Here is a 14,512-nt window from a genome sequence, read left to right as displayed (position 1 = left end):
TTTTGGTTTAATGCATATTGCACATTTTCTGTTAGTACAATAAACCTCATTTCAATCCTGAAATATTACTGTGTCCATCAGTTATTAGATATATCAAACTGAAATGGCTGCTGCAAACACCAAAATATTTAGAACTAAAAATGATTAAGATTAATAGGGGTGCCCAAACTTTTTCATAGGACTGTATATATATATATATATATATATATATATATATATATATATATATATATATATATATATATATATATATATATATTTTAATCTGTACTGAAAAAAATGTCTGTTACGATACAAAACTTTAATGGAGTCCAAAATCAATAGTCCTACTACTACGATACCAGATCACAGTAACTAAAACAAGCCCAAAAATGTGATATAAATATACAAAAACTTAGCTTCTACTAAATAATGCTCATGCTCTGGATATCCCTGGGCTGAGAATCTCAACTTCAGATCCATAGCTTGTTTGATACATTCCTTTGGTGGAAGAGCAAATGCAACGAACACGCAGATACCGGCCTTTCCGGATGTTTTCAAAGAATAAGGACGGTGGCTCTCCCATCGTAGTAGTGAAATAATTGTGTATTATGTCTCAGAGTTGAATACTGGGTACAGCATTTTTTGCACACATTGTTTTTTGCATAATTTTTATGAGCATTACTTATTAAAAACTAAGTTTTGATCCAAACTTTAGCTGCAACCTAAGCCTATCTTTCTTGTCTTAGATCCTTCACTTCCTGCTCACTTCTCCCAGCTTCCAACTTCATAGATTCCTATAGAGATGATCCATCTAAGTCAGCAGTTCTCAACCTGTGGGTCGCAACCCTGGCGGGGGTCGAACGACCAAAACACAGGGGTCGCCTAAAGCCATCGGAAAAAAACATATTTCCGATGGCTTTAACAGCTGAGAAGCCGGGCTACGTTTTGCAGCAGGGTAGATCCTAGTGGGCTGAAGGACCTGTGATGATGTCATGACCATGTGATTGGACTCTGTGGGCGGAGCTATTCAGTACAGTGCCGAGTTACACAGGAAGAGGAAGCTGCAGTGAATGGAGACTGGAAGGTAAGATGGAGAGAAGAGACAGCATGTGTAAGCAAGGGGGGGGGGAAGGGGATGCAGGCTGTGTGTGAGCATGATAGGGGGTGCAGGCTGTGTGTGAGCATGATATGGGGGTGCGGGCTGTGTGTGAGCATGATATGGGGGTGCGGGCTGTGTGTGAGCATGATAGGGGGGTTCAGGCTGTGTGTGAGCATGATAGGGGGTGCAGGCTGTGTGTGAGCATGATAGTGGGGTGCAGGCTGTGTGTGAGCATGATAAGGGGGTTCAGGCTGTGTGTGAGCATGATAGAGGGGTTCAGGCTGTGTGTGAGCATGATAGGGGCTGCAGGCTGTTTGTGAGCATGATAGGGGCTGCAGGCTGTGTGTGAGCATGATAGTGGGGTTCAGGCTGTGTGTGAGCATGATAGTGGGGTTCAGGCTGTGTGTGAGCATGATGGGGGTGTAGGCTGTGTGTGAGCAAGATAGTGGGGTTCAGGCTGTATGTGAGCTGAGCATGATAGAGGGGTTCAGGCTGTGTGTGAGAATAATAGGGGGTTCAGGCTGTGTGTGAGCATGATAGGGGGGTTCAGGCTGTGTGTGAGCATGATAGGGAGTGCAGGCTGTGTGTGAGCATGATAAGGGGGTTCAGGCTGTGTGTGAGCATGATAGGGGGGTTCAGGCTGTGTGTGAGAATGATAGGGGGTTCAGGCTGTGTGTGAGCATGATAGAAGGGTTCAGGCTGTGTGTGAGCATGATAGGGGGGTTCAAGCTGTGTGTGAGTATGATAGAGGGGTTCAGGCTGTGTGTGAGCAAGATGGGGGGGTGTTTCAGGCTGTGTGTGAGCATAATAGTGGGGTTCAGGCTGTGTGTGAGCGTGATAGGGGGTTCAGGCTGTGTGAGCGTGATAGGGGGTTCAGGCTGTGTGTGAGCAAGGGGGGGGGGGCTCAGCAGATTTTGTGGAAGAGAGCTTTTGTGATTAATCACTATGTTTAAATTATGTTTGATTTGTAGCAATGAGAATACATAATGCATATCAGGTATTTACATTCCGAATGATAACTGTAGCAAAATTACACATCATAATCCGCCCCCTCACAATGGAGGTCTATTTAGACCGCCAGGCTTGCTTTTTGCGTGAGCGGCAAAAAGCGGAAAAAAAAAGTGGGCTGCCCTTCAGGCAGATTCCACGGCTCGGTGAGCCGTGGCGTCTGCCTGGCAGCAGCAACCTCAGCAGTTGGCCCATTAATTTGAGCCGACTCCGGGGGAAAGCCGTGGCAAGCGTGTTTTGACCCGAGAGTGATGCGGCTCCCCGCGTCACTCTCAGTGCCTAAATCCACTATAGAAAGGTAAAGAACCACTGATCTAAGTCATGTGATCTGCAGTTTGTCAGTTTGAGACCAGTAGAGCACTGATCTTTGCCATTTTAGCAGAAGGACAGGGGAGCAGGGAAACATCATGGTAAGAGCAGAAAACTGCATTTTTGTTTAATAAGATATCTCTAAAAAGTTTTATTATAATTGCTTGTACTATTCAGATATGCAAAGTTTGTTGAAATAGCAGTGCCTGTTTAATATTCACACCACAAAACTTTTGCTTCATCTCCTTCTATCACACCATTCTCTTCCACCGTTTTTGTGCCCAACATTCTACTAGTGTTTAAAATTCTAATCTTGAATTCCAAGGCCTTTGTTGTCACACACCAGTTTTATGTAATTCTACATCCCAAACAATCAGAATGACTTCCATCAGCCATAATTTTAAGCATACCTTAAACACATCATTTTAGGCAGTTCTATCACATTATATAATCAGAATTTCATTGATTCATGCAGCATTATGCCCCACTTTTTTGCACCCAAATGCACTTCATATCTGCATACACAGATATAGGTTGGGTGACTCACTTGTGCAGCTTTATGTATATTACCCCAGGCACATTTAATCTCCTTTAAGGTGATAAGATTGACTACTTTGTCTAACACTTGCAAACAAGACACTTTCACTGTAGATAATAACTCACGAAATTCATCCTCACCCACAATTACTTTTCTTTTGGTGACTGCATCTATCTACAGCAGACTGGCACCTCAATGGGGAGCAAAATGGTGCCACAGTACACTAATCTCTTCATGGCCAAGCTTGTGAGTGACTTCCTATCCACCTGCACCACCAGGCCTCTGGCCTACTACCGTTTCATTGACGATATCCTAATCATTTGGACTGGGTCTGAACAACAGCTGAAAACCTTCCATGAATAATTCAACCAGTTCCATCCCACCATCAACCTGACGCTCAATCACTCCTCATTTGAAATAACCTTCCTGGACGCATTCATCAAGATACAGGACAACAAAATTGAGACATCGCTGTATCGGAAGCCGATTGACCGACCTACCTACCTAAGATGGGATAGCTTTCATCCTAAACACATAAAGAACTCCATTGTATACAGCCAGGCCATCAGATACCATCGCATATGTTCAAACCGTGCAGATAGAGACCTTGGAGGCCTCAAAAACACATTCTTGAGGCAGGGTTACCATCCAAGAACAATTGATAACCAAATCACCAGGGCCACTAGAATACCAAGATCGGATTTATTAAAATAAAATACCAAAAAGGAAAACAATTGGGTGCCCCTGGTTGTCACATATAACCCACACCTGGAGACGCTAAGAGGTATCACACGCAAACTACATCCACTACTACAAAAAGACAACCGTTTAAAATCCATATTTCCAGATCCCCCTCTCCTGTGCTACAGACAGCCACCAAACCTCAGGAATATGGTTGTCAGCAGCTCACTGTCACCTCCAACTAACACAGGAACATTTCCATGCGGACAGATAAGGTGCAAAACCTGTCCCCACAAACTGACGACGGACAGGATAGAGATACCAAACTCTAACAGAGAATATGAAGTCCCAGGTACGTTCACCTGCAGCACACCCAATGTATTGTATTTAATAATATGCATCAAATGTTCCACTGATAATCTGTATGTTGGAGAGACCGGACAGCAGCTTAGAATGCGGATGAACTCACATCGCCATACAATTAAAGAACGAAGAATGGACCTTCCCGTATCAAAACATTTCTGCAATGAGGATCATAATATGACTGATCACATGAAAGTTTTGGTTTTGGGAGGGAATTTCAAATCAAAGAGAGAACGACACATTCATGAGTGTAAATTTATGACCCTGCTTCAAACACTGGAGAGGGGGTTAAATTTGTCACATGGTTTTATGTCACTTTACAGAAACCTGTGAACTGATAAGGACCTGTAAGTGTTTACATTGTCTCTACCAATTACTAACAACCCCCCTTTCTCCTGGAATTCTAACCCCTTTTTTGTATATAAATCTGCTCCTTCAGAAATGGCTTTAAATTTACTTAAGAAAGGAACATAGATGTTCCGAAATGTTGTAATCTGTCATCATTATGAGTTAGCCATTAAAAAGGTATCAACTACTGAAGACTATCAAGTTTTTTTGTTTTTTTATATTTCCAACCCACTGGCTAACACGGTACGAGAACAAACATTTTCCTTATGTAGATAATAAACAAATTCTTTATTAGACATTTAAGATAATCCATTTTGGTTTACCTGCTACTTTTCAGATTAAAAGCATCAGAATATAAATATGTTTAACATAGCACTATAAGAGTACTACCTCAATTTGATCCTGTTCTTAAAGCTTACCAGTTGTTTGCAGTGCAGTTTGAGATAAACTTTCTTTCTTTCTTTCTTAAATGAGTTCAAATTTGTGTAAGGGCTCCAATTTCCTGCTAACAAAACCCTTTAAATGCTGACATTCACAACTCTTGCACTGGATGGCCATACATAGACACATAAGAAATCACTTTCTGACACAATATTACAAAACAATATTGTCTTAAAAAGCAGTTAAAGGGGTTGACCAAGCAAAAATGGACAACCCTTTTAAAGTTTAAATCTGCTGGGAGCACTGAAAAAAAAAAAAAAATGCATACACATCTGTCCCCAATGCTCCGCTGATGGTGTTAGCAGTCATGTGACTGCTAAGGCCAATTATTGACCTCAGCAGGCCTCAGGGAGAGGACTTGTGATTTCACAGGTAGTAACATTCAGGCCCTTTGCTGATTGGCCCCAGTGGTCACGTGACCGCTGAGGCCAATCAGCAGTATCAGCACAACTCCGGAAGACACCACCAAAGCAGAAGATCTGGTAGGGAGGACAAAAGAGCATCAGGAACAGATAAGTATACATTTTTTTTTCTCTTCCCCCAGCAGATTTAAATGTTAAAAGGGTTGTCCATTTTTGTCTGGACAAGCCCTTTAATCTTTTGACGCACACATCTGGACTTTTCCAGCCAAGAGGTAAGGTAAAGACATATGTATTCATGAAGACGTCTCTCGACTGCAGACTTTGATAATGATATGTTGTGAATGTTTTTTTTTTCTTTACACATAAAAGGATTATGTGATTGTCCATTTAGGTCAATTTACATAGTTTTCCACATCTTTTGGATCTGTGAAGCTCACCAATATATTCTTACTTGGTAAAAATGTACCAAATTGTTGATTTAGCCACTTTCAACAATTTATGATTATCCTTTTGATAGGATTGATATATTTCTCTTCCTTATGTGACCTCCTTTACTTGCAAATGCCAGGGCTACAAAACAACTAATGTTGGTGAATGGAGCTTCATTTTGACCCCTAGTGTGCTGTGACTGAATAGTTCATCACAAAAAAGTTGAGCAATGTTCATCTTGAAGTCACAGTTGCAGCACACTAGGGGTTGCAATGTGACTTAATTCACTAACAACAGTGAAAGAGTCGCAGCTAAAGTCACCATGTAGTTTCAGCCTTAGAATCAATTCCAGGTACTTGCACAAAAAGTCAGGAATTTCAAGCATCAATCAAAGCAATGTACTTTTTTTTTTTTTTTTTTTTTTTAAGTTTGCATTCATTCTGGCCAACTAAGATGCCATGAAAAAATTAGGAAAATACAATTTTGGCATTAAACTATTTAATATTTCATGAAATTACAAAGGAACAGACTACACCATAAATCTGCTTATCCATTCAATTATCCAAATTCTTTTTGAACATATAAAAAATTAAGAACATAATTCCTAAATGGCTATTGCACTATTGTTGTTAAAAACCTCAAATTAAAACGGAAGGTCTGCATTTTTATTTAATATTCATGGCTTTGTTTCAAATCCATTATTGTAGTGTACAGCTCTTATATTAGAAGATTGTGTCACTGTCCAAATGCTTTTGGAACTCATTTACAACATATGTAGACAGAGACTGATTAATAAACAGCCAGGTAGAAATACCAAAAATGATCCAAAAATACCTAGACCACAGAGTACCATTCCTTTAATCTTTAATGCAAATTTTAAAAGTATATGTGATAACAAAAACACAAATACACCATTACCAAGTGACAACTTAATACCATATATAATTATTATAATTCCATATACAGTACAATACCATATAATATCATCTACCATAATACCATATATAATTATATATACCGTATAATATATATAATTATATGTTCAAAACATTCAACCAAAGTCACCTATTTATGGGCTGATACTTTATGCATTAAGCAGTCTATTAAAAAAAAATCAGCAAGACTATATCATGATGAGGATCCAAAAACAATGTATGTTGCTCAAAAATTAAATAATATCAATGTTACTAGAGATGAGTGAACAGTGAAATATTCGAGATTCGATATTCATTTCGAGTAAAGCCTCAATATTCGACTACTCGATCGAATATTGAATCCCATAATAGTCTATGGGAAAAAATGCTTGTTTCAGGGGAAACTTCTATTCAACTAAATGAGAGTCACCAAGTCCACGAGTAGCAGGAGGAGAGTGTTTAGGAGGAGCACTGTGCAATTAAAGTGCACAGACCCCATTATAGTCTATGAGGTCTGTGCGTTTTAACTGCACAGTGCTTGCAGTTGCGCTGATAAAAAGTAAGCTCCCTCGTAACCGCAAGCTGCCAGCTCTCCCAAATAGCAAAGACGAGCCTATGCAAATCAACGCTGGTTCTGTAGCAGGCTCGTCCTTGCTAGTCGGGAGATAGGAATGCATCGACCAGCATTGATTGGCCAGTGTACCACATTCGGCAAATTAACACTGGTTCTGCCAGAGGCTCATCTGTTAGGAGGCGGAGTCTAAGATCGGACCACAATGGAGACTGCTGTGGTCCGATCTTAGACTCTGCCTCCTCACAGACGAGCCTCCGGCAGAACCAATGTTGATTGGCCGAATGCTGTACACTGGCCAATCAACGCTGGTCAATGCATTCCTATGAGAAAAACTCAGGACTCCCTCGTAACAGCAAGCTGCCAGCTCTCCCGACTAGCCAGGATGAGCTTGCTGCAGAACCAGTGTTGATTTGCCGAATCCTATACACTGTATAGCATTCGGCCAATCAACGCTGGCTCTGAATCAAATATTTACTGTGAATAGCTAGTAGTATTTGATCAAGTATGAATATTTCAAATACCGTAGTATTAGATCGAATACCTACTCAATCGAATACTACTCGCTCATCTCTATATGTTACTCATCTGACAAAGCACTCTCCAATTGCAACCTGGAGTCCATATTGTTATAGTATGATGTCATCTTACAACTGTTTGCAATGGAAAAAATCATAGGGCCTTCCCAATAAAGGACGTCTTCGCTGAGTGGAAATGTTGCCCACACATGACAAAACCAGCCTTCTTCATGTTGAGCTCAGAGATGAGGAGTAGATATCACTGTTTGCATCACAAATAGAAATATAATGTGATGTAGTGAATAAAGCTAGAACTGTTTTACCAATTAGTCTGTAAATAGTGGTCAAGTAACGCCACTGCCAGACCTACATCGGCTCCCCTGTATACCAGGGTAGACTCTTGGAAGCAAACTATTGTTGGCCAGACTGCTCTACATTCTAAAAATCCTGTGATGACCATCAAATTACTGTTGGGGAATCAATAGGCTTTATCTAGGGACAGCCCTTGTTATGGCGGGAGTCTTGGATCCGTGGTTAGTGGTCACTTAAGAATATATCTCCATTTTCCCTACACATATGTCTCAGTGATCCACTGCAAAGACAAAACTTTTGTTCCCCTGACCACTGTTTGCCGACTAATTCGTAAGAAGATGCTAATTTTATTCACTATATCATATATTTTATATATATATATATATATATATATATATTTGCTCTGATTTTGTTGACACTTTCATAATTTTTAAAGGTATTTCTTAAAAGTTATTTTTCAACTCTGTTAGGTCATGATTCTTTTTTATTTTGGTACATATGGTACATCTTGTAAAAAACTGGAAAACTTCAGATGTGATAACATATGTGCAAATACCAATATTTTTATGCAATTTTCTCTGGAAGTATTAAAGTATTATTATAAAATAAACACTGACTCAATAACACAAAGATAAAACTGAGGAATACCTTTCTCCAATGCTGATACTGTAATATTGTACCAGGGAATTTCCTCACGATCCAATCGTTTTGTTGTCCTAATTGCACCATTTTTGGAATCAATTTCAAAAATAATCTCTTCTTGTGAAGTATTATTCATAAAATATCTGTTAAAGTTAATCAGAATAGTTAATACTCGTAACACATAACAAGTATATATACCCAAGAAAACTAAAACAGGTGTATAAGAATGTAACATATTTAGTGAAGAATTATGAAAAAGTGGTCACGTGAATTCATATCTGTTTTATACAAAAATACCAGACACTTTCAAATTTGCTACTACCTGTAATTTACAGAATTCATATGGACTTCATTTTACATGTCATAAAGGCAAGCAGAATCCTAATAAAAAAAACTGTGGGGCAAAGAAGGCATGGAGAAATATGGAAGAGAGAAGGAAGATAAAGGAGGTAAGATCTCTTTCAATCAGGCACTGTTTATTTCTTCGTTTTGGAATCTTCAAAAAATTAGTAATTTACATTTCTCACAAATTTACTCAAAAGAAAGCAAATCGTTTAAGAATGTTTAAAACTGCCTTGGGCAGTGGCACAGTCTGTGTTATATCATAGTCTATCGTAACTGTCATTACTAAATGGACTTCCAATGGCCAGCATGGACATCCATAGCTTCTATGTTAACCATATACTTTATATCTGAACCTACATAAAAAGAGAAAACTTCAGTAATTGAAGACTGTATAATTTTATTATTTGGTGAGTAAATATCAAACCTTCAAGCTTGAGAGGGAGAGGTATACAATTACAGCTAGATATACAAAGATGTGAAAATAAGGAGACTGCTCAAACCTGCTACTACCATCCTTCACTGTCATCGGTGATGTTACCAAAATAAGGCACCATGTGACAAAAGGCCCCCATTATATAGCCCGTTCTTTACTCCAAATAAAATTTTACATCCTTTAACTCAACAGAACCCATCCACTCATCATGTATGGAGGAGGAAGAGTCCCCAAGAAGGCAAGCCACAGTGGCAGGAGACCACAGTCTCCACAGAAAGTTGCCCTGTAGTAGAAAATGCTTGCAGGAAGTGTGAAGATAATTTTCTGTAGGAGGGAGTCAAGAAAAACACCAAAGATGCTGCCTGCCTGTGTTTTGTACAGACAGCAGCTTCAGTTCAGTATTTTTTTATGCCCCACTTGCCTTTGCAGAGCCCCTACTGTGTATTTGTTGCCAAAGACCCCATATGTGTTTTCACCTAATATTCTCCTTCCCTGATGTTACTTGTTTTTTTCCTCCAGTCCTTCATTAAAGGGGTATTCCCACGTCGCATACTCACCTGTCTTCTTTTCTGTGAAATCTTCTGTCTTCCGGCTTTGTTGCATCATTGGTGGGCGGGGCCACATATGCAAAGCCAAGCGGCGAGATTCCACTGGCTCTGCGTGCACGCTCATAGACCAGTCTAGCCTTCACTATGCGAATACAGACCCGACATCCGCCTCTCTCTATTACAGCGGATGCCGGGTCTGTATTCGCATTGTAAAGGCTAGACTGGTCTATGAGCGTGCACGCAGGGCCAGCGGCATCTCGCCGCTTGGCTTTGCATATGTGACCGCGGAGCGGAATAACAGCATCGCTTCTGCCACTGCTAGCTTCATGCAGGGCAGAAGCATAGCGATGTTGCTGGCTTCACCTGTGCTGGCGTCTAACAGTCCCCAGCATCCGCCTCTCTATTACAGTGGATGCCAGGGAGTGTTAGACGCCGGCACAGGTGAAGACAGCAACATCGCTATGCTTCTGCCCTGCATGAAGCCAGCAGCGGCAGAAGCAATGCTGTTATTCCGCTCCTCAGCCCCCCCCCCCCCCCCCAGAATAGCAGCATCGCTTCTGCCGCTGCTGGCTTCATGCAGGGCAGGAGCATAGCGATGTTGCTGGCCCCTTCCCCCCAAAGCGTAAACTACTCTAGCCCCTCCTCCCTCCCCCCTGAGAGCAGGCTGATACATCACTTGACTCATGAGCAGCTAGGTCAGGGCTGTGGCCACAAAAAAAAATTAATAAAGTAATATAGTGGACAAACAAAGCAGTTTTGCTGAAGCAGTGTATTTAGGAAAAGTCTTACATTCACATTAACAAGCAGTATAGATAGGATCCTTGTGATGGAACAACCCCTTTAACCTACAGACCCTTAACAATTAGGGTCTCCCGCTGCCTCTCCACAGAGGCCCTGCCAGGTTACATCTCACTTCCGATACCCCTTTTGCCCCCCCCCCCTTTCCTCTCCTACACAAAACCCTTCCATTTACATACATTAACTCTACATACATTTTCCAAGTAAAGAAAATTACATTTAAATCTAATGCTTCTTTTTTTTTAATGGAAGTCAAGAGAATTCATTTCCAAATCTATCTATCAAATCTAGTTATCTGAATTTATTTTTTAATGCATTTGTTTGATGGGAAAAGCAAATTAAAAATTCAACAAAATATTAACAGGTAAAACGGTTTACATTCATTTATTTTGTGGTAGGTTTGGTGCAAATTTTTTGAAGGGGGTGTATATGTTACTTTAAATAATTCAAGTAAATTAACAATTAGAATAGAATATTAAATTGAATCATATATTAATGAAATCTATTCCATGTAATATATATCGTGTACATGAAATAATTGAGAAACTCTGATCTTGTAATTCATTATTTTTTAAAATCTAAAATTAAAGATGAATTTAACACTCTTCTAACTTATTCAATATAAATGCCCCTATCTATCATATTGTGCTGTATCTCTATTATTCACATGTAGATACGCTATAAATCTATTTAAATACTTTAAGAAAAAACCTTTCCTAAGAGAAAACTCTTTTAAATATTCATTTAAGGCTTATGTATGATTTTATCACAAAGGACAATGTATTCCAAAATCTTAATGGTGTAATTAGAAATAAGGCAGTGAAGAATTTTATAGGAAACTGCTGGACAAAATGAAACTTTGGACTTAGGAAGGTTAAATAACTTAAGGACCCAGTCAATTTTTGGTTTAAGGACAAAGAAAATGTTTTGGCTTTTGCCTTCATACAATGGAGGATAAATTGCTGTTTGGTGGAGGTCTGACTGCTGAGACTCTCACCGATCCTGAGAATAGGGGTGTTTATAATTCCGATCCTGAATGCAGCCACAGGAAAAACAGATGAACTTGGCTATCACGAGCATTCCCATTTATATGGATGGGAGCAGAGTCTCCATCCACTAGGGTTTCAGATGCTTTCCCCAGTGCTGCATTCACATAGGGGGGTAAAACATGTCCATTCTTGGCATTGTTGGAGGACTCGGCAGTCAGTTAACCACCAATCAGCAACCCTTAAAAAAATAAAAACTAATTATAACTGAGGAAAATATTGATACAAATATTGTGGATGACTGTGTGATTTTTATTGTGTGAAGGAGGTCCTTTTCTTGATTTGCAGCCTTTGTGTTGTAATTGAATGTAGTCAATATTTGGAACTGGAATTGGAATTTTTAGATGTTTTAATTACAGTGGTAAGGGGCTACATTAAGAGCACGGTTTATTGCAAAAGTGCCACAATCAACTCCTTACTGTACTTTTTATATTGAAAAGTGCCATCCCTTATGGCCAATTTAGCAGATTTAATAGAGACATAAAACAATTTAAGGTACAGTCCCTTGAATTAAAACGATATCTCTGTTTGAAAGGGTATCCAGAGTCACTGCTGGATGGGGCACAGAGAAAGGAAGCTGGTTTTACTAAAGTTGAACCCTAATATAAGGGGCTAGGGAAGGTACAGTAATTCTATTAGGTTTCAATTCCATTTAGCTAATAATCATCCGTAATTCGTATTCGTTATTTTGAATAATTTGCATATTGTTTTAAATGACCTGGTATTGAGTAAGGTATTGTCGAAACGTCTCCTGGTTCCTATAGAAATCGCACCCTACCTAGGGAGAAGTCAGTTTATACATCATTTCATCAATTGAGGTTCTAGCTTTTTGGTTTATTTGGTGTTCTGCCCTTGAGGCAGATTGCATAGGCAAAACCATTCAGCAGTTACATTTCCGATTTAAACAACACCTTAAGTCTATCACAACCAGCCTGGGATCACCCAGTGTAAATCCATCTCATACATAAAGACCACAATGATGACTCTTCTTGTCTGCAGAGGTAATGAGGACCAACACAAAGTAGCAGATAATTGTGAAGTGGAATGAAAATTATACAGGGTTTTCATAATTTTAATCAAATGAAAATCTGAATAGTGTGATGTGCAAAAGTATTCAGCCCCCTATATCAATACTTTGTAGAGCACTGCAATTACAGCTGGGGTATGTCTTTACCATCTTTGCGTATCTAGAGACTGAGACTAACAAAATGTGAAAAGTTCAAGGGGTATGAATGCTTTTGCAAGCCAAAACATTATGAAGCCCTCCCCAGGAACTTAGAGACCCCAGCACATAATAGGGTCACTTTTTACTTTGACATAACATTGGCTGTGTTTGCCTTAGAGAACTTGAAATTGAATATATAGGTTCCTAAGAACCCTAAGAGTACTATACACCATGTTTTAAGTGTGGCTCATACTGAACTTTTTTGTCTCAAAATTAAACCATCGATCCAAGCTGCCAAACCTGAACCCGAAACACAACTTGAGAGGATTGTCCATCTCTACCACTGAACCATGACAAAAGAAACAAATCTTGAGAGGTTTTCAAAGCTCTAGAGCCGAAGCACATGAAACTGAAACAAAATAAATTTTAAGAGGTTCGTCCATCTCTGGCCTTAACCCAGCATACATAGAAACTAAGTTTAAGTTAAACAGATGTAGGAGCCCATGGCTTTCTCTGACAATACCAACCAAGTTTTACTCCAGGCCAGATACAAATTCCCCAATTCCAATGTACTGAAGGACAGGGCAGCCAGATCCCACTTTGCGAGTTTACTGGTATCATAGTCAACAAATATATGCTATAAGTGTTCACTGAGATAGATAACACTGGGAAAAACATAGGCTGATGTCAGTTGCTCAGCAGTAAAATCCACCAGGATCAACATTTTCTCTTCAGAGATTTGTGAGTAATACTCACAGTAACCTGTTTTAAGTCACACAATAGATTTACATCAATAGCCTCCTGTATTGCACCACATGAACAGAGCTTTTATAGTACAGATTTCAGTGTATTACTGTTTATGCAGCTGCAGAGGTCAAAGGGGTTTCCTTTTACATCTATGCCCTAATTATGGTTTCATGCCCTGTATTGTGACTGGGCAGCATTTCTACTGCTCAACTCCTGTTGAGGTCAAATATTCTCTTTGTGCCTATGTGTAGCCACCCAGTAGGAGAGATGGTATTGAAAGAATTTTGCTAGCATGTCATAATATTGTATTGAATAGTTTTTTAGACAAATTGGAATCCCATGTGGGCATATCTGTAGAATTGTAATAGTGAACAAGTTGAAAAAAACAAAATTACACTGGATAGTGTATCACCGCTGCAGCTTTTGATTGATACATTCCTATGGTGATTTTACAAAACACCTTTTATTTCATTTTTCAAGTAAAACTAATTTTACAAAGTTTACAAAATCACAAGCTAACAATTTCATTTGTAAACAATTGATTTATTGAATAGGTTTTGCCATTGAACTGCCTAGAGGACTAAATGGTTTCTGTAGTCTGCCCTTGATTCTTGGAACAGAAATATAAAACCTTGAGAAGTAGCAGCGTAAGAGAAGAAATAGTCACACAAAAGCAAAATGTGAAATGATTGAAGATAAAACACAATGCAGATATTTGCTGGGATTCACAACTTATTTGCTTTACCTTGAAAATATAATAGTAAGCAAGATAAGGTATGATAAAAGAAGCAGAACATTCCTCAATCCTCAAAAAAAAATAAAAAAAATACTGATTTAGAATCTAAGGTCATGACATTACTATTTTGTTTCATTTCTTTCTTTTTTTTTTTTTCTTAAGATAAAAATAGGATAT

The 14,512-nt window shown here is 39.2% G+C and overlaps 1 protein-coding gene across 1 annotated transcript in view; it reads right to left on the bottom strand.

Annotated features, from left to right (window-relative positions):
- The window catches only part of CDH18 (cadherin 18), a 551,467-nt gene that overhangs the window by 64,688 nt on the left and 472,267 nt on the right, over positions 1–14,512 (bottom strand). Inside the window, exon 8 of the mRNA XM_075270978.1 lies at positions 8,524–8,660. Coding sequence (XP_075127079.1) covers positions 8,524–8,660 — 137 coding nt within the window. The remainder of the gene's footprint in view (positions 1–8,523; positions 8,661–14,512) is intronic.

This window comes from Leptodactylus fuscus, chromosome 4 (genome assembly GCF_031893055.1).
Source record: "Leptodactylus fuscus isolate aLepFus1 chromosome 4, aLepFus1.hap2, whole genome shotgun sequence".
In the NCBI taxonomy this organism is placed as follows: Eukaryota; Metazoa; Chordata; class Amphibia; order Anura; family Leptodactylidae; genus Leptodactylus; species Leptodactylus fuscus.
Note: the sequence above shows the minus strand (reverse complement) of the source record. Positions and strands in the feature narration are given on the sequence as shown.